Here is a 21,598-nt window from a genome sequence, read left to right on the forward strand (position 1 = left end):
TATTGAAATTACAGCAGGCAGAGAGTCAGGTGTGCCGCCCTATCAAGACTGAAGCGGTGCGTCCTAAAGGCGAGCGGCCGACTCTACACCTCCAGATCCCGCCCCCCTCAGGCTCTGCTTCCATCTCTTCCCACCCGAGCTCTGCAGACAGCCCCTATTCCTTTCCTCCTGATTCGGGGTCATCTTCTGTATTTTTCTCAGACGGAGCTCTTAAGACCCCGTTGTCAGCTGAAAGCCGGACTGACCCCCTGGCTAAGCTTCCTCCCCAGTCGCCCCTCTCTCACTCGCATCCCAGCACACCCTTCTCACATACCGGGGCCAGCCCTCTGCAGGCCTCTTCCTCAGGTTACCCCGCTTCCAGCCCACAGGGTCCTCCTCAGGGACGGCCAGACAGCCTCGGCCTTTTTGACATGCAACCAGGAACTCCTGGAACCCCAAGACGGGCCCAGCACGTTGATCCATACTTCAAATCGCAGCTGCAGCAACAGCAGCAACAACAAGGTCTCCTCCTGCATTCGCAGCAGGGCTCACAGGAGGCCTTAGGTCCTTCTGGAAGTCCCCATTCACGAGGCCCCAGCATTGGGGAGTCACCGGTCTTCTCACCACTCCACAACACTCAGCATGTAGACCCTTTCAGAGGCCAGCCAGGGATGGGACGGTCGGACTTTGGTTCATCTTCATCCCCCTCCGCCGTGGCTTCCTCGCCTGTCGGTGCAGGACAGCACAGAGCTGAGTTTAGTGCACCTTCTCCTCGATCTTCTGTTGCAGGAAGACTGGAGCTTTCCACTGGGTCTCCATCTGGGATGCTGGAGGCTGGGGACGGTCTATTCAAGGCCCCCATGACACCTCGAATGCACCAGGGAGACGGTGGACCGCCTCATCCAGGAGCTTCCCCAAACCATCCTTCAGAGGGCTACCGCCAGTCTCCCTCCCATAGTTTCTCTGACCCTCACTCTCACCCGCAGGTTACCCCCAGACCACAGTCGGGTGACAACTGTGGTCTGGGAGCCCAGAGACACCCAGCTACCCAGCAGGATCAGGGCCATAGAGTCCCCTCCAGTCCACAGTCCCAGGGTAGTGTCCCGTCTCCCCACACTCCTGGTGGCATGTCCTCCGACCCGTATGCTGTCCAATCTCCAGCTACTCCTCGTTTCCAGTCCCCAGACCCTTGTTCCAGGCCACCTTCTAGACCACAGTCCAGAGACCCCTTCGCTGCTCTTCACAAACCTCCTCGCACTCCCTCTCATTCCTCCGAGGGAACTGGAAACTACAAAACATCGCCTCACCCCAACCAGCCCCCTCCCGGCCATCCCAACAGTAGTTCCACGGTGGACCCACTCTCTGGAAAACCCGCCTTTAATCGCAGCCCCAGCACGGGGTCTTACCTAAGCACCCAGCAGCAGAGCCCGGTGGTCCCAGGTCAGCCTCAGCTGACCCAAGGAGCAGACGCCCTCGGTTCCAGGGCACCGCCTGCTTCTGAATCCCAGGAACTATCTGCTGTTCACCCTCCAGAGCTGCCTCATCAGCCGGCTGCGCAAGGCGCACAAGAAATGCCGGACATCTCAACTGTGCAGGAACCTTCCTTAGTTGGACTAAGCCCATCTGAACTGGAGAAGTACAAGCAGGTACCAGAACTCTCAGAATTGTTTAAAAGTCAGTCGGTGCACGTCTTCTCTCTTGTAAACCACTGCTTGCGTTTTGTTTCAACAGCGGCAAAAGCTGAGGGACTTTATAATCAGGCAGCAAAGACAGAAGATTACAATCAAACAGGAGAAAGAGGCTGCAGCTGCTGCAGCTGCTGGAAATGCTTCCCCAGGCTGGTCTGGGGGGGAGATGGGAGCTTTTCAACAAGATAAGACCCTCAGAGCTCCTCCACCTTACCCACAGGTAAACCTTCTGCAGCAATTACACAAGAAAGACACATTGTGATGATATTGTATTATTGCAGGAAGGCTACAATGATGCAGTCACTATGGTGTGAAGAATTGAAAGCATGTAGCACAGAGGACAGCAGGGGCAGATCTGTCAGCTATTGTGTGGATAATATCAGATGGTTATCTTGTTAACTGTTGAGAGAGAAATGGGAACTGATTGTTTTTTCTTTTTTACTTTGACATGTGGCAAAAATTGTTATAACCTAATGAAGTTAACCTAACCATTCACAGAAAGATTTGATAGTATAAACAAACAAGAATAAATAGAGTGTACATTTAACTAGCTTTGCTTTGTTTAGGACCGTGTTGCTCCTGTTCCCTCTGAGGCTCAAGTTTCTGTTCCTGGGAAGATGCCTGTGGTCGGAGGAGGCATGGATGATAAGCTCATTCGCCCACCGCCTACAGGAACAGCTGCCATTATGGATACGAGTGGACTCAGGCAAGCTCTGTTATAAAGTAGAATCTTCAGTACTGTTGCTATTATGTAATAACATTAATGACAAATTGAAAGCTTTGATTCTCAACCTCAGAAGTGGGCTAAAGAGAGCTACGGTGGGCTTGAGTTTTGAATACTAAAATAAAACTTGATTAGATCAAACATTAGTTAGAATAAACATTCTTTTTATACAGAGAGCTTCATGTCAGATTTATATTGTAAGAAATACTACTTTTAAATTGATTTTTGATGTCAAAAAGAAAAAAGTGAAAGAAATCTGTAGCTGATCTGTTTCCTTTGGTAGGGCCATAAACAATAACGATATCTATTACAATCAGTATCAATAGAAAATACGTTCCATAAAATTTTGGGACGGCACAGCATTCTGGGGGATGTAGGCGCACTCGATGCTTTTATCTGTTGTACACCTCTGCAGTATGGTAAATTTGTACGACTGTGGATTCATACCCAGTGATGCATTGAATTGTGCAGAAAACTGCTTTGTAGGAAACGGCATCCACATAGGTCTGTTTTGAACGCGACACCAGGCTGATGATATTGAGTTGGCTAGACACCCAACTAGCTCATCAAACTTGCCTGTAGCATTCAGATTGTGTGAAATGTAGGAATTTATCATGAGAAATGTAGCCAATCTGTCCACTTGATTATGAAATCTCAACCATACTTGCTTTACAATAGAAACAAAACTGCAATCAGTTGCTATAAAGATCCTGTAATGAAAGGTCTGAAAAATAAACTGCAACTACAAGGTTTCCCTCACTCATTATAAGCCTGGCGGGCCACCAGGCTTTACTTGTGCCCCCATCAGGCTTAGCAATGTGAATTTCAAATTTTTTGTTTGTTTGTTTGTTTTTTAAAGACTTTATAGTTGGTGTTTAGGTATAATTCTTCAAGTCTTCTAAAAATGCATAACTATCAAATGATATTTCCAAATTTTCTGTCAACTTTAAACATTTTTTAACTCAAAATCACGGCGGGCGGCTGGATGGCTGAGCTAGTGCCCTGAGAACCGGGCTTAGCAAGTTTTCTGGGGGAAACGCAGAACTAAAAAGTTAGTTAACTTTTGTAGATTTATCTCATGGTTTTCTAACTAAACTATATATTTGTCTCTTACAGGCTTCAAGGGTCCATCAGACCTGGTATGTTTAACCGTCCACCATTCCCTCCTCAATGGCAACCCCAGGGTCCAGGTCAAAGAAGATTACCCCAGCCTGGCCTGGAAGCGATGGGCATTAGACAAAATCTAAACCATGGCGTTAACATGCAAGGCATGGAGAACGCACACACCATGATGCCAGGACATGGAGGAGAAAACCTGCAGGCACTGGGTCAAGGCCCACCACCGCAATTCATTGAACTGAGACACAACTCACAAAGGCTCCCCCTACGGCCTCAGTTTATTCCCAGAGCACCTCAGCAAAGACCACGTCTCTTTGTCCAACAACAGGATTTGGCTCCGTCTTATTTCCAGCAGCATCCCATAGCTCAGGCCGGAGGGTTGCAAGCAGATGGAAGTGGCGTCTCGCAGCTGGGAGTACCTCAGGGTGCTATGTCCGTCCCAGGTTTGCTGCCTTCACAGACCACCGGAACAGTATCCCAACAGCCCCACTTGCAGACTCAGGCAGCCGCTTCCAAATCCGGCATGCAAAGTACCGAGCAACAGAGAGTTGGACATCAAGGATTGGTGACAGAGCCTCCGCCCACGAGTGTAGGGCCCTGCGAGGAACTGCCAGAGCCGGACCTTGAGGGTCTAGGTGACGGATCGGGGGATGGCGGCGTGGAGGATGAAAACGATCTGACTCTCGACTTGGATCCTGACAAAGGAGACGATGACTTGGGTAACTTGGATAACTTGGAAACCAACGACCCTCATCTGGACGATTTGTTAAATGGCGACGAGTTCGACATCCTGGCTTACACAGACCCCGAACTGGATCAGGGAGATCCCAAAGATGTGTTTTCAGACCAACTGCGGCTGGTAGAAGCAGAGAGCGAAACACCTTCATCGGTTGCTGGATCTGCTCGCTGTAAGGTTGAAGACAGAGGTAAAGATGAGCCAGGGCAGAAGTGTTTAACGCTTTCCCAGAAGGATTCTACTACCTCAGTCCAACATGTTGCAGAAAGAGCTGATCCTTCTAAAGTCAAAGTAGAGGACAAATGTCTCATCCCTCAGCTGCAAGCAGGACAATCTGCGGTCAAAAATGAAATGAGAGAGGCTGTGTCGATACTTCTTGGAGGGGCCGCATCAACAGCCAAGACGGAACAAAAGGAAACCCAGCAAGCCTGTCTCAGTTCTGTACGACTTGGTAGACTTCAGTACTCCATGTCCGGACAAGGGGATCCGTTTTCCCCTGGCACCCCACATGGGGATATAGGGGACGATCCGCTGGGGCTGCCGGATGTCGGGGGCCAGCACTCTCCTGCAGTAGACCTGGCAAAAGTTGAGAGCTCTTTAGAGGGTGAATTGCCTCTTCTCATCCAAGACCTCCTGGAGCATGAAAAGAAAGAACAGCAGAAGCAGCAACAGTTGAGTTCCCTTCAACAGGGCAGCATCCCCGCTCATTTTCCTGGCCTCTCAAGTCAACATCCAAACCCGCAGGGAACCGAGCAACTGATTCTACAGCATCAACAGCCTCGTCCGCCAGCGCAGGGAATGATGGAGCAAGCAGGAATGGTGGCGCGTGCTCCTCACATGATACAGCAACAGCAGAGGATGATGGGGCCGGGAGTGGTGCCTCACCCTCACATGGCAATGGCTCACCAGCAAGCCATGATGAGGACGGGGCAGCCGGGAATCCACGCAGGCCTCGGTCATCAGCCTCAACCGGTGGTCAAGCAATCACCGCTGGCCAACAACTTCTTCCCAGATAAAGGTGAGCACGACGACTGGGCACCGGCAGACCGTTATGTAAAGTTTTGTTTTTGTTGATCGTGAAATTTATGACCTAGTTGCAGATTTGGATAAATTTCCCGCGGATGACATCATTGATCCCATTGCCAAAGCAAAGATGGTGGCTCTGAAGGGGATTAAAAGAGTCTTGGCACAGGATCCGACTATGGTTGTTCCTCCTGGGATCAACAGGTATTTTTGACTTTCTTTGTGTTAGGAGCTTTTCACAGTAAGTACCACTTAAGGTAAAGTGAAAAAAACCTGTCCCAATAAAAACGGTATCTTTCAAGTATTAGGTTTAGTGTTCAGTTAAATTCAATCAGATTAGAAGAGGCAAAACTTTTTTTTTCTTTTCTTTTTGCCTCTGATTCTCTGGACTTTGACTAGGCCATTCTTACTCATGAATATACTTTATTATAAACTCCTCCATTGTAGCTCCAGCTGGATGTCTGGAGTTGCTGTCATTTTGCAGTCTCAGCTCTTCTTCCAGTATCCACTGTATTTGGCAAAATCTCTCTTCCCATCAGCACCGACCAGCTTCTCTGTCCCTGCTGATGAAAAACATCCCCATAGCATGATTCTGCCACCACCATGTTTCAACATGGGGCTAGTTTTTTTTTTTTTTTCTTTTTCTCGTTTGCTGTGTCTCCTTCTTGGCTTTTAGCCAACTACAAGTGGGACTTCTTGTAGCTTTCTTCTAGTCAGGTCAGATTTGGGAAGCTCATGTCTCTGAATACCTGAATTTTCTGGATACAGCTGTGGTCAGAGGTAGCAGCTGGTAACTTGCAATGTTTTCATTTTATGTTTTTTAAGGCAACAAGTTTCTCTGCTTGCCCAGCGGCTGGCCTCTGCACCTGGCGCAGATCCTGCTCAGGCTGCACCCGGACCGCCAAAGGTCTTTACTTTTCTGTAAAGACACATTATTTGGACAATCATTTTTCATCCAAATTATCATTAACAATCTCTTTCCTTTTTCAGGAGGGAGAAACAAGTGATCCCATCCAGACGAGACCCAATCCTCCTCAGTTTGTGCAAGGAATCATCAGTATGTTTTACATGCAGTCTTTCTCATTAGAAATGTGCTTTTATTGAGTTTGAGACGCAAAAGTTATCTTGCTTGAGCTACAGTTTCCTCTTCTGTTGCAGACGACGCAGAGCAGCACCAGTACGAAGAGTGGCTCCTCCACACCCAACAGCTTCTCCAGATGCAGCTGAAAATTTTGGAAGAGCAAATCGGAGTTCACCGAAAGTCGCGCAAAGCACTTTGTGCCAAGCAGCGCACGGCAAAGAAAGCAGGCAGGGAGTTCGCAGAGGCCGATGCTGAGAAACTCAAGTTGGTCACCGAAGAGCAAAGCAAAATTCAGAAACAGCTCGACCAGGTTTGTCCTGACCAGGATTTCACATCGGACAGCAAAACTGTTGTAATACATGTGAATTAATTATTGAAATAATTGTCAACTAATCTAGTAATCGATTAATTATCAACTGGAGTAGTCAAAAAGACTATTTGATGAAAAATAAAACGTATTCAGTGCAGTAATTAAACCAAAATTGTACAAAATATATTTACATTTTGCGTTTAAGATAAAAATATATTTTTCTGTAAACAGATTTTAGCCAAAGCTGCACAGGCAGCAGTTTTGGCTTCACCCAGTTCTAATTTACTAAAGGAATTATATGATGCTGCATTTTAGGCAATAAAATGTTTGTTTTCTCATATAAAGAATAATCATTACTAAAATAATCTTCAGTTTCAGCCCTGATATATAATAATGTTTATAAATATTCTGTTGTAGGTCCGCAAGCAGCAGAAGGAGCACACCAACCTTATTGCAGAGTACAGAAGCAAACAGCAGCAGCACCAGCAGAGCTCTGGTCTGCTGAACCCAGCTCATCCTACTCAGGGCGGGCCCTCTCACATGTTTCCTAAGATCCCAGGGCAAATGATGATGGGCCAGCAGGGGGCAGCGGTAATGGGGCAACACCCTGGCATGATGCCTCTGCGGATGCCCCAGGCCCAGCCCTTCATGGGGGGTCCGCAGCAGCAGCTTCCGGCGGCTCTCGGTGCTCCTGGTCCCAGGGTTCCGGGCCCCTCTGGGACTCCGGCTGGGTTTTTCCCCCAGGGCACCCCGGTACAAGGGGCAGACCCCCGGCTTCTTCAAGAAAGGCAGCTTCAGCATAGGATGCAGATGGCAAAGCTCCAGCAGCAGCAGCAGCAACAGCAGCAGCAGCAGGCAATGATGTGTCAACAAGCGATGCCACACCCGAACCAACAACCCGGTCTAATCCCTCAGTCGCAGCCGGGCATGATGGGAAGTCAGCTCATGGCGCAGCATCAAGCAGGGACTCAGCAGGGAATAATCGCCACGCAGGCAAACCAGCAGAGCATGGTGCAGGTTCAGCAAGGCATGGTGGGAGGTCAGACCGCTGCGCCACCAGGACAGCCCATCAACCAGCCTGCGGCCATGATGGCAGCTCAGCCGAGGCTGATGGTTAATCAGCAGCCAAGGCCCCAGCTGATGATGGGCCAGCAGGGCGCCGCCGGGCCCCCGGGTCACCCTGGTCTCCGGGGAGCCCCGACTCAGATGACTCAACAACATCAGAACATCCTTGCTCAGCGAATGCTTGCGTCTCAGCAGCAAATGGCCCAGCAGAGACAAGTGGCGCCAATGGTTAGCCAGCCCGGCCAGGACCAGGGTGGGCACTCGCAGCCCTCCACCCCGCAGATGGGCTCCTCTCCTTCAGCAGGGAGTAACACGCCGCAGACGCAGGGATCTGCCGACGGCCAGAACTCGGCAGCCACAGACGGAAGGATGTTGAGCCCTGATTCAAGAACCCCGCCACAACAGAGCGGACCTTCTACTCCCAGTCAGAGCTCACAGCAAGGCTCAGTGAATAACCCGCTGGACCAGGGCCGCCAGCAACAGAGTCAGATGTATTTAACTCAGCATCACCATTCAAATTCTCAATCTGTCCACGAACAACAAGCTGGTGGGACGGTGAACCAGCAAACCGGAGTCGTTCAACAACAACAACAGCAGCATCATCAACTTCCTGTTGGTGTCCAGAGGCAAGGCTCCGTCGGCTCTGACAAACCCAGCTTGATGAGTGTAAAAGAGGAGGGCAAACCTGTCGATTTCCTCACCCAACAACAACAAAATGCTACGCAGAAACCACAGGAAGCGGGCATGCAACAGCAGATGATGGCTCCGAATAATCCCGGCCAGGCTCCGCCCACTGCGATGGCTCTGAACCCGCAGCAACAAGCCCTGATGGCGCAGCAGCAGAAGCAGCAAGCCATGATGGGCATGCTGAGAGCTCAGCAGCAAGGGATGATGCCACAGAGACCCGGGGTCCCAACAGCACAGATCCGCACCACCATCAGCATCCCAGCCATCATCGCCCAGAATCCTCAGCTGCGCAATCTTCCCCCGACTCAGCAGATCCAACACATCCAGGCTCTGATCGCGCAGAGGCAACTCCATCAGGGTCAGATGCTGCGGATGCCCGTCGGTCAACTGAGAGCACAGGCGCCGCCGGGCGGGCAGCAAATGATGGGGATGGAAGCCAATCAGATGCCTTATGGAGGCAAACCCGGAGCTCTGGCCGGTCAGCAGCAGCCGGGCATGTTTGGCCAGCAGCCTGCGGTCACTTCTCAGGTGCAGCAAGGGATGATGGTCACAGCCCAGCAGCCGCAAGCAGGGGAGATGATGCAGCAGCAGCACATCATGAGAGGTCATCTACCGATGCCACATTCCCCGATGGAGCAGAACCGCATGCTGAGGCCAAATTCACCACGGCAGCCCCATGTCAACTCCCCCGGAGATCCGCAGCGTCACGTGTTCAACCAGCCCCTGCGGCCCCCCACTCCCACCCAAACGCAGCAGCAAGCGTTAATGGCCGCCGCAGCGGGACGCGTCCCGGGCTCCCCGTCGCACGCTTATTCTCCCAGAGGTCCATTTGGGATGAGCCCCGCCCACCCAGCCTCGCCCTACTCGTCTCACGCCTCCTCGCCTTCGGTCGCCGACAACAGAGCGGGGAGAGGCAGTCCATTCAGCCAGGTCAAGGCCTCTCCACTCAGGTCGCCTGGAGCCAGGAGTCCACTTGACTGCCCAGGAATGAAAGTAGAGAGTCAGACTTCGAGCGGCGAGCCGCCTCAGATGGCCCCAGGCATGCCCAACGGGCCACAGAGAGGCATGAGCATCCAGCAAGAGTTGAAGCAAGTCACAGAAAGCTACACTCAGCAAGGGGAGCAATGTAGGATCCCGATACAAAACATAAAGCAGGAGCCGAGGGAGGTTCAGTGTGACGGCTCCTCGGAGGCGCATCCAGGGGCGATAAAGAGAGAAACCTTGGGCGAAACCGTTTCCGCTGGGAACAACACGAGCTTTATTAACACCGGAAACGTGCCCAGAGACCAGGAGACCCAAGGTCCCAGATCCGAGACGGGACAGCAGCTGCTGCAGAAGCTGCTGAAAACCAAGAACCTCCAGCTGAATGCGCAGAGGCCCTCCGAAGGCATCCACAGTGAGATCAATGGCCACATCAACAGCAAACTGGCCATGCTGGAGCAGAAGCTTCAAGGGACCCCACGTAATATGGAGGTAATATTTTTGTGAAATATTCGTACAGTGAGCATTCAGATCCCCACTAACAAAAGTCTAGAGCAAATTAAAAATAATGGCAAATTAAAAAAGTAAAACCCAATGTCAAATGAATACATTTGGTACCAAGTTCAGGTAGATGTTCCATTATTTTTTTGGGGGGGGGTTTCTTATATTTACCAGCAGCAAGTTTTAATGAAAAATATCAGTCTCTCCATTGCATGCATTTCCTTGCATGTACAGAGATAATGGTGCATCCACAAGTAGCCAGTTATAGCTTTCTTCGCCCCTACTGATTTCCTCAGTCCGCATAAATAGACCAAGGTGAAATTGCAGATGCGCATTTTGACGAATAAACCGTTTCTACGTCCTCGTTCGGAGCGAAATAAATCTCTTGTCTTTTCAAACTTCCCAGGATCTGCAGTCTCTAACTAAAAGGGCTCCAGTACAGAAGCCAAAGCGCATCAACAAGCCGCCTGGAGGCGGAGGGCCAAACTCACGGAAGAAGAACAAAAAGGAGGATGTTGGGAAAAGCGCTGAAAACCTAATAAAACAACTCAAACAGGTGAACCTGGCTTGAAAACTACGCCTCCTGAATGACGGACTCCTAACACCTGGAATCCTAACGAACGTTTTCCCACCAGGGTCTGTCTCTGCTGCCGTTGATGGAGCCCTCGATCAGCGCCAGCTTGGATCTCTTTGCTCCTTTCGGAAGTAGTCCAGTCGGCGGAAAGGACCAGCTGAAGGGATCGTTTGGAAACGCAGTTCTGGACAACATCCCAGACTACTACTCCCAGTTACTCACCAAGGTATTTACAAGGCCGCACTAAACTCGCGCTTTGTGACGTCTAGAAGAAAACCCTAAAGGTAATTGTTTGTACCTGCAGAGTAACCTGAGCAACCCTCCAACACCGCCCTCCTCCCTGCCGCCGACTCCACCTCCGTCGGTGCAGCACAAGCTGCTGAACGGGGTGACTGCTGGCGAGGAGCTCCCTGAGAACCAGAAGGACGCAGACGCAGCAGAAGAGCCGATGGGTAATTACCGTTCACGTTTTAGGAGGTTCGTGCTGGATTCCACACGCGCTTCATTTCTGTACCGTCGTCTTCAGATTCTGCTTCAGAGGAGGTGAAAAGCGTAGACATCCTGGCGGCCCTCCCCACGCCGCCGCACAACCAGAACGAGGACATCAGGTACAGCCGTTCATTTTGCTCCTAGTTCTCCATCAGGTGAAGTGGTGTTGTTTTGGAAAGAGCTGACGAAGTGGAGTGTGTCGTCCCGGTAGGATGGAAAGCGATGATGAGGACACTCCGGAAACCATCATTCCCGCCTCGTCGCCAGAGAGCAACTTGGGAGACGTAAATCCACGTTTTCCTCACCTGCTGGAGCCTAAAGAGGAGGAGACGGAGAGAGCAATATCTCCCATCATACCCCTGATACCTCGCACCGCCATTCCAGGTATCTAGCGGCGTCTTCATTGTGACGTCACCCGTGAAGATAACCAAAACAAAATTGTTTAGAGGCTTCGTAGGACTGCAGTACGGAAACTTTTCACTTATCTTGCAGCATTCCCAGAAAACAAACCATTTGAAGCACCTGACGGCAAGACCGTTTCCATGGCCAACCACTGGGACAAGACCAAAAGCAATGAGGTGTCTGTTACCTTGACGATGTCATCCGCTGCAGCCAAGGTAATAGTTCACAACTACATTTTTTTCCCCCTAGATTTTTTTTAAATCAAGTTCAAATTTAGCTAAAACTTAACACTGACACTTTCTGCCTTCAGAAACTTAATCATGTAATGATGGCGATGGCTCAGCTGCTCAGCATTAAAATGCCAGGTGCTTATGAAGTCACGTACCCTCCGCAAATCCCTGAGCTGCCTGGAGTGGAAGGGACCGAGAAAGGACCTGGTCACTCAGGTGAGCATTTTGTGTCTTTTGGAAGAAAATATCATTTATTTTTTCTCATTTCCATCATCATATTCCTGGATGAGTTGCTTTCAGATTAAATTCTAGATTTAAACAGAGCTGCACAATACTCAATAATTGGTGACTGTTACATTCCCTGCGCCACACATTCAAACTGTCCTTGCCAGTAATTTATCGGGCCAGATGGATAATCTTTCATTGTCTATTATTCCAGCATCTGAAATGGCTCTTGGTGTCTTGGAGAGAATAAAAGAGAAAGATGCTGCAATGCAGCCGCAGATTTAAGCACACTTTTCTCTTGTGTTGAAACGATAAACACTAATCGCAAATCAGCCTCGTTTTGAAATCGGTTTGGTAGATTTTCTTTCTTTGTTTTTGATGTGGAAACAAAGAGATCCAGCTCATATTTTAACTAAATCACTTCTATCGCAGAGAGAGTCATATTAACTGATGGTACCATTGTGTTTGTTTGGCACACCTGAACGATGAATCCATAGGTTCACACATTTTTTTTGATTAAACATATATTCCTTTGACCCATTTTAATGTTGAGCGAACCTCTTGACCAAGCAGATTTATGATTTAGATTTTGATAGAATGTTTTGTTAATAGAACGGTGCAACAACTGTGAGATTGTTTTCAGGCATTCGGCCAATCAGCTGATAATTAGCACTGCTAATGTCAACATTGTTTTGTTTTCTAGGAGCATTGTGTACAAAGGATAGCACTTCCCTCAGTCAGGATGAGTGGCTGAGGCAGTTTGATGTTTCTCTCCCAGGCTGCACGCTGAAGAAACAAGTGGACATTTTGGCGCTTATTAAGCAGGTTTGGCATCGTCGTTCTCCTTCAACCTTTTCGTAGGACATTGTTCCAGAAAAGCTGCATATTTCACTTGTGCATCCTTCTTGCAGGAGTTCCAGGAGACGGACGACAAACCGGCACAACACTGTTACACGACCAACGTCAGTGATCTGGACGTCCGCCATCTTCCCGTTATACCGCTGGAGGAATCTCCACCTCCTTCACCTTCTCCTCCTCAGCCTCCTCCAGCTCTACCAGTCGCTGGCGAAGAGGCCGAATCGCCCAAAAAGTCTGCGTCTCCGACTCCTCCGTCCTCCAGCCCAGTCTGTGTCCAAACCAAGACCGAGTCTGAACAGGACGCAGGTTCTACCGTCGGCGCTCCTCCTCAGCCAGCGGATGTGTCAGAGTCTGAAGTTCCTGCTCCGGTGTTGAACACTGAACCGTCTTCGGAACAGTCTGATCCCACCGCGCCGCATGAGGGTGGTAGAAGTCCCGTTGTGAAGGAGGAAGAGGAGGAGGACTGTGTTACTAAGCCCGCCCACTCTCCTAAAGACTCTCCCATCGCCATGGACTCATCTCCTAAAACCGTAAAGCAGCGCAGGCCCCTGTCGCCCGACGAGGAAGTGACGCACCCCAAAGTGAAAAAATGGAGGGGCGTTCGCTGGAAACGCCTTCAAATCGTCATCACCATACGCAAGGGCGGCTCCAAGAAGGAGACCAGCCGGGAAGTGTCGGAGCTGATGGACCGCCTGCGCATCACTCTCCGACCCGAAAAGCTGCCCCGGGACAAACGCAAATGCTGCTTCTGCCACGAGGAAGGGGACGGCGCCACGGACGGTCCGGCGCGGCTGCTCAACATCGACGTGGACCTGTGGGTGCACCTCAACTGCGCACTGTGGTCCACGGAGGTGTACGAGACGCAGGGCGGCGCTCTGATCAACGTGGAGGTCGCCCTGCGCCGAGGGCTACGGACGCTCTGCGCCTACTGCCAGAAGACAGGTGCCACCAACAGCTGCAACAGGCTGCGCTGCCCGAACGTCTACCACTTCGCCTGCGCCATCCGGGCACGCTGCATGTTCTTCAAGGACAAGACCATGTTGTGCACCCAGCACAAGCTGAAGGGCCCCAGCGACGACGAGCTCAGCACCTTTGCCGTCCTGCGGCGCGTCTACATCGAGCGGGATGAGGTGAAACAGATTGCCAGCATCCTGCAGCGCAGCGACCGCATCCACCTGTTTCGCGTCGGCGGGCTCATCTTTCACGCGATCGGCCAGCTGCTGCCCTCCCAAATGGCCAACTTCCACTCGCCCACCGCCATCTTCCCCGTCGGCTACGAGGCCACGCGCATCTACTGGAGCACTCGCGTGCCCAACAAGCGCTGCCGCTACCGTTGTCGCATCGGCGAGGACGACAGCCGCCCGCTGTTTGAGGTGCGCGTCCTGGAGCACGGCATGGAGGACCTGCACTACCGCGACACTACTGCTGAGGGTAACGACCACAGCCTCATTCAGAGCGCTGCTAAAGTATTCACACCACTCACATTTTTACATTTTTTGTCATGTAACAAGAAAGGAGAATGTTTCTTTTTTTTTTTTTTCTTTTTTTTTGGGGGGGGGGATTTTAACAAGACAAAGTAGTGCATAAGGTAAAAGATAATGAAAATGATTTATTAATTAAGTCTGAAAAGTGTGGTGGGCATTTGTATTTTAGCCACCCAAGTCAATATGTTGCCAAACCACCTTTTTATACCATTAAGCACTACAAGTCATTTAGTCACATTTAGGCTTTATTCTTGTGATGGATTTCCAATAAGATGATCTGGACTTGGAAGCTAATAGTCATCCTAATCTCCGCTCTTTGGGGGAAACAGCCAATCAGTGCCAAGGGCAATCAATGTCACTCCTGGATTGGTTGCTTTGCAAATGCCAACCAATAGCACATAAATTGGTGTCATGTCCGGGTGTTTCAGCTTCCCAAGCTGCGTTTTCTCTTGAATATTTTAAATATTCTTTATGAAACAATTCACAGACGGGCAGAAATTCAGTTTTTATTTTATTTAAACAGAACACCTTCTTGACTGGTTTGCTGTGGTTTAACGTCGCTCTGCTTTAAGCCTTATTACAACCTGTGAGGCCTTCGTAGGACAACTGTTTTCATGCTGAGACAAAACCAACAGGTTAACTCTTTACCAAGATCCCTGTAAAACGAATCAGTTATTGCAGATTTTTTATTTATTTTTTGGCTACATGTCCTCCACATTTCTCTCGGTTTTATGTGCGGTAAAACTTAAGAAAAAAACATGAATCACTCTCCTACTTTATAATGATGACGGTTTCCGTCGTGGCAAAATATGAAGAAGTGAATTCTTCTGCAAGGCTCTGGAAATGCAATTTACTGACGTTAAGCTTGAGATACTTTGCTGTCATGTAAGTAAAATCGTCCCCTGTCCTCCTCCCCTCCCCTCGTTCTGCAGGAATCTGGGAGCGCGTCGTTCAGCAGGTGGCTAAACTACGAGATGATTCATCCATGTTGAAGCTGTTCACTGAACATGTGAAGGGAGAGGAGATGTACGGACTCACCGTCCATGCTGTCATGCGAATCACCGAGTCGGTAAGAATCTGCCCCCCCCCCTCGTTTTGATCCGACGGTGACTCATTGTTGATCTGAGGGCGACAGACAGCGCCAGACTAAATCCCAACACCATAGCCGCCACGTTTCAGAGAACTGTTTTGTCAGATCCAACGTGACTGAAAGCTGCTTTCTTAACGCTTCAGCTGCCCGGAGTTGAGAGCTGCCAGAACTACCAGTTCCGATACGGCCGACACCCTCTGATGGAGCTCCCACTCATGATAAACCCCACAGGCAGCGCTCGCTCCGAGCCAAAGGTCGCCACGCAGTGCAAAAGGTACAAAAAAAATAATAATAAAGCCTCATGAGCTGCTCTAAAATCATAACAGAGGAAGATGCGAGTTCATTTTTCCCATCGTCGTTAGTTTTCTTTCAGTCATGTTAAAGTCAGTCCTAAAATACCTCTTCTGTGTGAATCCGCGATCGCACACGACTTAAATCACAAGTCGCTCATCGTTCTATCTCTCCGTCCGCCAGGCCTCATACTCTAAACAGCACCAGCGTCTCCAAGGCATACCAGAGCACCTTCACCGGGGAGCTCAACACTCCGTACAGCAAGCAGTTCGTCCACTCCAAGTCCTCCCAGTATCGGCGTCTGAAGACGGAGTGGAAGAACAACGTCTACCTGGCGCGTTCTCGCATTCAGGGCCTGGGGCTGTACGCTGCCAAGGACCTGGAGAAGCACACCATGGTCATCGAGTACATCGGCACGGTCATACGCAACGAGGTGGCCAACCGCCGCGAGAAGATCTACGAGTCACAGGTAGCCCAAGGCTTCATGGGATTGAAGGTCATGGAACGGCCTTTTGTTTAAAAGACGTACCAAGCAAATATCAATTGTTTCCAGTTTCTTAAAACAATTTTTTTCTGACTGTAAGCAGTGTGAGCAGTGTAAGCTCATATTTAAGGGTTTATGGGCAAGAGGTGACGTCACACAGTGTGTGTGTGTGTGAGAAAATGTATTGTAAAATAGTGTTTCATCATTCTGAATGACTTTGAGCTGACATTTTAAACCGTCCTTTGCACGTTTTATAAAGGGATTAGTGAAGATAGCATTAATAAAATAAAAAAATTAAAAAAAAAGAATATCCTTACCTAGCTTAGGTCTGAATTACGCAAAAGACTTTCAACATGTTCCATCAGAGACAGAGTATACAATGAAACTCTGCAGCTTTTCTGTTCTCTGCTGGTGTTTTCTCCAATTTGTCCCCAGGTTTTATTGAGAGTGGGACCAGACAGTAGCAGTCCTTAGTCTGCTAAGGACTAAGTTTTTAGCAGAGGACTCCTAAAAACTTATTAGCAGTCCTCTGCTAATAGGTTTTTAGGGTTTCCCCCAAAAAACTTGCGAAGCCCGGTGGTCGGGGCACCGAGGCGGTATGCTGCGTTCACTGGTCGGGAACAGACAGGATTTTTAGGTTTTCAATCAATCTCTCGTTTTTCAAGGCCAAGAAAGAAGTTAATAACTGAGTTATTGGTGCATATAGAATGTATTCATGTCGCTCCTTTTTGCTGTTAATTATATTATTTTACTGTGCAGTGTAGTAGATTATTGTCCTGCTGGATCGCTAAAGCTTCGTTTTCTTCATAGAACCGAGGGATCTACATGTTCCGCATCAACAACGAGCAGGTGATCGATGCCACCCTAACTGGCGGTCCGGCGCGGTGAGTATCGATCGAGTAAAAATAATTTAAAAACAGAAAAACTTCAAAATTTTTACCACCAACTTCTTTTTTTTCCGAACCCCTAGCTACGTGAACCATTCCTGCGCCCCCAACTGTGTTGCTGAGGTCGTGACCTTCGACAAAGAAGACAAGATCATCATCATTTCCAGCCGCAGGATCCCCAAAGGAGAAGAGGTGACCTGAGACGTTCCCGTTCCCGTTGTTTGTTGTGTGAGAAACGGCAGCATTTTTCACTTTCTCGTTCTCGTTTCCCCTCACTTTCAGCTGACGTACGACTACCAGTTCGACTTCGAAGACGATCAGCACAAGATCCCCTGCCACTGCGGGGCCTGGAATTGCCGAAAGTGGATGAACTAGCCAGGAGGAAGCGAAATCGGGAGAGTGGCCCTCTGCTGCTACCACAACACTCCTGCGCCAAAGCCTTTGAATCCTACATCGCCAGTGCATAAGCTGTTCTGAAAAGACACGGAGGAAGGCAGTCCTCTGCTAATAAAAGACTAAAGTGTTGACATCTTGTAGCCAAAGGTCTGAAGAGCATTAATCGTAAAAGAAAAAAAAAAAAATACAGAAAAAAAAAACAACCAATCACTTTACAGAAAACAGTTTGATGAGGGAAGGGGTGAGGGGGTCTAACTATGATGCTTGGATAGTGACCCCACTCCTCCACCCTCCACCTCCACCCTAATCTACTGTCTACCTTCTATAAGCTCGCAGTGGCTGGAAAACAATCCTCAACCCCACCAAATGATTCTGACCGGAGCTCGTCGGAGCTTTTGACAAGAAGCCATGTTCAGATACCGAGAGTTGAACTTGAGGAAAGCATTTTTTTTCACGTTTGTAGTCGGACCTATCTTCTGTCCTCCTCCCTCCCCCCCCTCTCGACCTCCCAGGAAACGGCACTTTCCCCTTAAAGAAGTCCTCGTCGACAACACGGACATCGGCTCGCTAGACAATCCTTGACGTTAGAACTGTACACGGATCGACGGAATGAAAATTCAGATGCTGTTCGTCTGCGGCTCCAAGCGGCCCAAGGTCGGGGTTGGTTTGACACAGTCTACCTCACTGATTTAGCGGGAAATGACTGCTTTGTAAAAAAAAAAAAAAAAAAAGAAAAAAAAAATACTGTTAACTGCTACTGTGGATTTACTGTGGGGGCGGCGGAGGGGTGTGTTTTTAACGGGCGTAGCCCTTCTCGGACAAGCAGGGAATCTAAAAAGCAGCAGATTTTGCTCTGTCTACTCTATGCTGATGTTGATTTACAATAATAAGGAGCCAACGTTGTTATTATTAAACAAGGATTATTTATACAGAGGAATATATCAGTTTTGATAAGATATTTCGTTAGAAAAATCAAAATTGGAAGCGTAAAAGGGCGTCATTAATGCCACCAGCCCATATGGGGGGATATTAACTTCCCCTTTTTTTTTTTTTTTTTTTTTTTTTTTATTTTGTAAATGCATCCCAAAAGTCATATTAGCTTTGTGAAAGCACAATAAATCCACCTCTTCACTCGCTAAAATGGTGTAAATGAACTTTGCGTAGTGGATCCATATTAACCAAGTAAACCCCTCCACCTTCCAGTCGCAGCCAGTGGATGCATGACTACTGTCCCCTTCAGTGCTTCTTTTTTGTTTATTCCCTCAAGACGACACAATCGCTTCACACACCTCAACCAACCAACCGACGAATCATGTCTCTTCCTCTCTGTGTTATTTAATGGACTGTTTTTTAAAACCTTTACTGTAAGTAAGTCTTCCTCTGCCTGAGTCCAGCCTGCAGTGTTTCTATGCCTCCTCCCCTCCTTCTCCGCTCTCAATAGTGTGCATACTTTTAACTTCCTCCCAGTGCTGGTGCTGTCTTATTGAGGCTGAACTGGTGGCAGGGAAAGATTTATTGGAATAAAAAAAGGGCATTTGTTTTCATTTCTGTGTAAAAAAATAAAATTAAAAAAAAAAGTCTTTAAAGGGAGCTTTACTAAAACTCCACCTTCCTATATGACTTTGATCCCTCTTTACTCCCCCAACCTAAGACCTCACATGATTTTAAAAATGCAAAAGTTGTACAAAACTGTATATATCGTATATGCATTAGAGGGGGAGGGAGGAGAGCGGCTCTTTATCCGACCCCTCCCCCCCTTTGTAATCAATAAAGGCGAAAAGTGCTGAAAATAATAAAACGAGAAATAAAGTAAAAAAAATCAACCACTGGATATCATTTTAACGAAGCTGTACATAAATATAAATATATGTAAAATTTGCAAACTTAATATCTTTATGTATATGAACCAGAGTGTTTTTTGTTTTTGTTTTTTTTTGTTTTTTGCATTTACCTGTTTTTCTATTAGTGGTTTTTTTTTTTTTTCGTTGTTTTTGTTTTGCTATGAGCTCCCAGAGGCGAGTTTGTAGAGACGGAGGGAAAACGAAGCCGAGGCGATTACTGAGCTGTGCTAAAGAAAAATCACTTTTTTTTTTCTTTTCTTTTTTTTTTTTTTGCCTAAAGCAGTACAATGGTGCATAGCATTTGTATTTATGTATTGTTTTTTTGGGGGGGGGGAGGTTGTCTTTTTTTTTTTTCTTTGGTTTGTGTTTATTTATGCTACTGCTTGTTGACTACCAAAACCTTTCCAGTAAAACAGTCAGAATTGGATCTATATAGTCTTGAATGGAAAAATCTTGAACTCCCTAGAATCTTGTTTGTGGTTTGCTTTTTTGAATATCTTCCCTATAGAAGTGAATGTGTTGGTAAACCTTGTGAAACGGTTCCTTGGCCTCATGTATGTTTATTGTAATACTCAAAAGTTAACCCCATACTTAACCTGGTAATGAATTGCACTCTCATTGTATAACAGAGACCTTCTCTAAAGTGGTAGATATTGATCAAGTATCTCAAACAGTGATACGTATATATATGGATATAAATATATATATATAAATATATTTTTTGGTATGTTTCTATTTCAAGGGAAGACCATGATGAGACGACACGTGCTCACTGGATTTTAGCCGAATTAATTTTTAACTTCTCTGAATTAATTTAAGTTCTCTGCAGATCTTTTAATTTAATAAAGTTTGCTCAAATCGAAGGTTTTTTTTAAACCTCGCCTTTTTAAAAATAAGAGAGAAAAAAAAGATATTGCATCTGTACAGCAGAGATACTTTTAGGGAATACGAATAAATATAATGATCATTTTTATTGTATGTGGCATGTTTTGTATGGATATTCTTTCCAAAATGTACATATTTTTTTCAGGACGCCAGAGGTTGCATCTCTTTATATACTGGTTTCCCCACTTCCCCCTTCTGCCCTTCATCTTCTTTCTTTGTCTGCTTTTGTTTCTTGGAAAGGAAAATAAAATGCATTTTAAATATGTGTCTGTTTCTCTGTTGATTGCAGAACAGACGTTGGAAAATATATTTAGCGTCCTTTATAATTTATGTTATGCAGCAAAACAAAAGGTCTGACAGGAAATAACCAGAAGATATTCTTCACTTTTTCCACATTTTATGTTGCAGCCTTATTCCAAATTACATTCGATTTCCCCAAGATTCTACACTCAAATATGCTTTCATGACAATGTAGAAGTTTTTTTTATAGATTTATTTTTAATAAATTTAAAAATGTATTTGTAAATTTAATATACATTTCTTAAAGATAATTTTTTTAAATGCATTTATTAAAAAATCATATTAATGTATTTAAATTAGTTTAATAAATTAAACACGTATGTTTACGTGAATACATAGGCAAATATTCACAGTTGCAGTCCATCTTAAATTTCAGCTGTTTCCACTTTGGAATTCAGCTGTGATAAATTCAGTTGAAATGGAAATGCAAGAGTTTCTTAAAGAGACAGGCCCAATTTCAAGGAGTTAAATTACTAAGTCATACTTGATATTGACACCATTTTTATCACATCAACTTGATTGTGCTGTAAAAAGGCACCATGTGGCTGGGAAACATAATACCATCCATTTAAAGATTCAGAAATAAGGTACAAGAAAATATTAAATCTCCAAAGCTCACTGGTGAAGAAGCTAATAGCATGTTGCTGTAGTGAGAAATGTGAAGCTGCTTGTTTTTTTTCTCTCCTCATGACCCGAGGAGACTGAGCATTTTCTGTTCTTGCTTCCAAACTCTGGAGCAATCTTTATGTGCCAATACTCACTTAGCTCCATTGTTTTTAACCTTTTAGCTTTTAATTCTGTTCTTTTAAGGCTGTTCTGATCAGACTTCTCATTTTTATCCCGTCAGTTTTATTGTCGGTCTTTGTATTGGTCATGTTTTATTTTATGGACCTGTGCAACACTTTGGAAGCAGAAAGTGTCCCATTAAAGTTTATTGATACCTTGTTAACTGGTAAATATTACAAACAGTATTACATATTACAAACAAAACTCATAAGGATGCGGAGAAGATTCTCCATTAGGAGTTCTGATCTAATGCATGCCATTTATGGCAGCAGGATTCAATTTCTTACTGCAGATCTCTTTTTAATCATCTCAATCTTTTCCCCAAGGCAAAACTGATTGAAACAAGATACTTTAAAAAAAAAAAAAAAAAAAAAATCAAAGGTGGCTGGGTAAAAAAAAAAAAAAAGCTGAAATCAGAGGCTACCAAGTCAAAATAAAAAAAAGAAAAAAGTGAAAAGCACTGTAAATCCCCTTGGAAAATT

The 21,598-nt window shown here is 46.9% G+C and overlaps 1 protein-coding gene across 4 annotated transcripts in view; it reads left to right on the forward strand.

The window, feature by feature from the left end:
• Positions 1-20,295, forward strand: part of kmt2d (lysine (K)-specific methyltransferase 2D) — a 36,009-nt gene extending 15,714 nt beyond the window's left edge. For all 4 annotated transcript variants that reach the window (XM_008413668.2, XM_008413670.2, XM_017305777.1 and 1 more), the window contains exons 32-55: positions 15-1,625; positions 1,711-1,887; positions 2,234-2,373; positions 3,508-5,264; positions 5,341-5,473; positions 6,095-6,176; positions 6,260-6,326; positions 6,428-6,660; positions 7,078-9,885; positions 10,301-10,450; positions 10,530-10,694; positions 10,773-10,920; positions 10,995-11,076; positions 11,169-11,341; positions 11,450-11,574; positions 11,670-11,805; positions 12,518-12,639; positions 12,726-14,103; positions 15,089-15,225; positions 15,390-15,520; positions 15,721-16,006; positions 16,832-16,905; positions 16,992-17,100; positions 17,191-20,295. In XM_008413668.2, coding sequence (XP_008411890.1) covers positions 15-1,625; positions 1,711-1,887; positions 2,234-2,373; positions 3,508-5,264; positions 5,341-5,473; positions 6,095-6,176; positions 6,260-6,326; positions 6,428-6,660; positions 7,078-9,885; positions 10,301-10,450; positions 10,530-10,694; positions 10,773-10,920; positions 10,995-11,076; positions 11,169-11,341; positions 11,450-11,574; positions 11,670-11,805; positions 12,518-12,639; positions 12,726-14,103; positions 15,089-15,225; positions 15,390-15,520; positions 15,721-16,006; positions 16,832-16,905; positions 16,992-17,100; positions 17,191-17,283 — 10,317 coding nt within the window. In that variant the 3' untranslated portion in view covers positions 17,284-20,295. The remainder of the gene's footprint in view (positions 1-14; positions 1,626-1,710; positions 1,888-2,233; positions 2,374-3,507; positions 5,265-5,340; positions 5,474-6,094; positions 6,177-6,259; positions 6,327-6,427; positions 6,661-7,077; positions 9,886-10,300; positions 10,451-10,529; positions 10,695-10,772; positions 10,921-10,994; positions 11,077-11,168; positions 11,342-11,449; positions 11,575-11,669; positions 11,806-12,517; positions 12,640-12,725; positions 14,104-15,088; positions 15,226-15,389; positions 15,521-15,720; positions 16,007-16,831; positions 16,906-16,991; positions 17,101-17,190) is intronic.
• Positions 20,296-21,598: the final 1,303 nt, after the last annotated feature.

Source organism: Poecilia reticulata, linkage group LG7 (assembly GCF_000633615.1).
Source record: "Poecilia reticulata strain Guanapo linkage group LG7, Guppy_female_1.0+MT, whole genome shotgun sequence".
Lineage (NCBI taxonomy): Eukaryota > Metazoa > Chordata > Actinopteri > Cyprinodontiformes > Poeciliidae > Poecilia > Poecilia reticulata.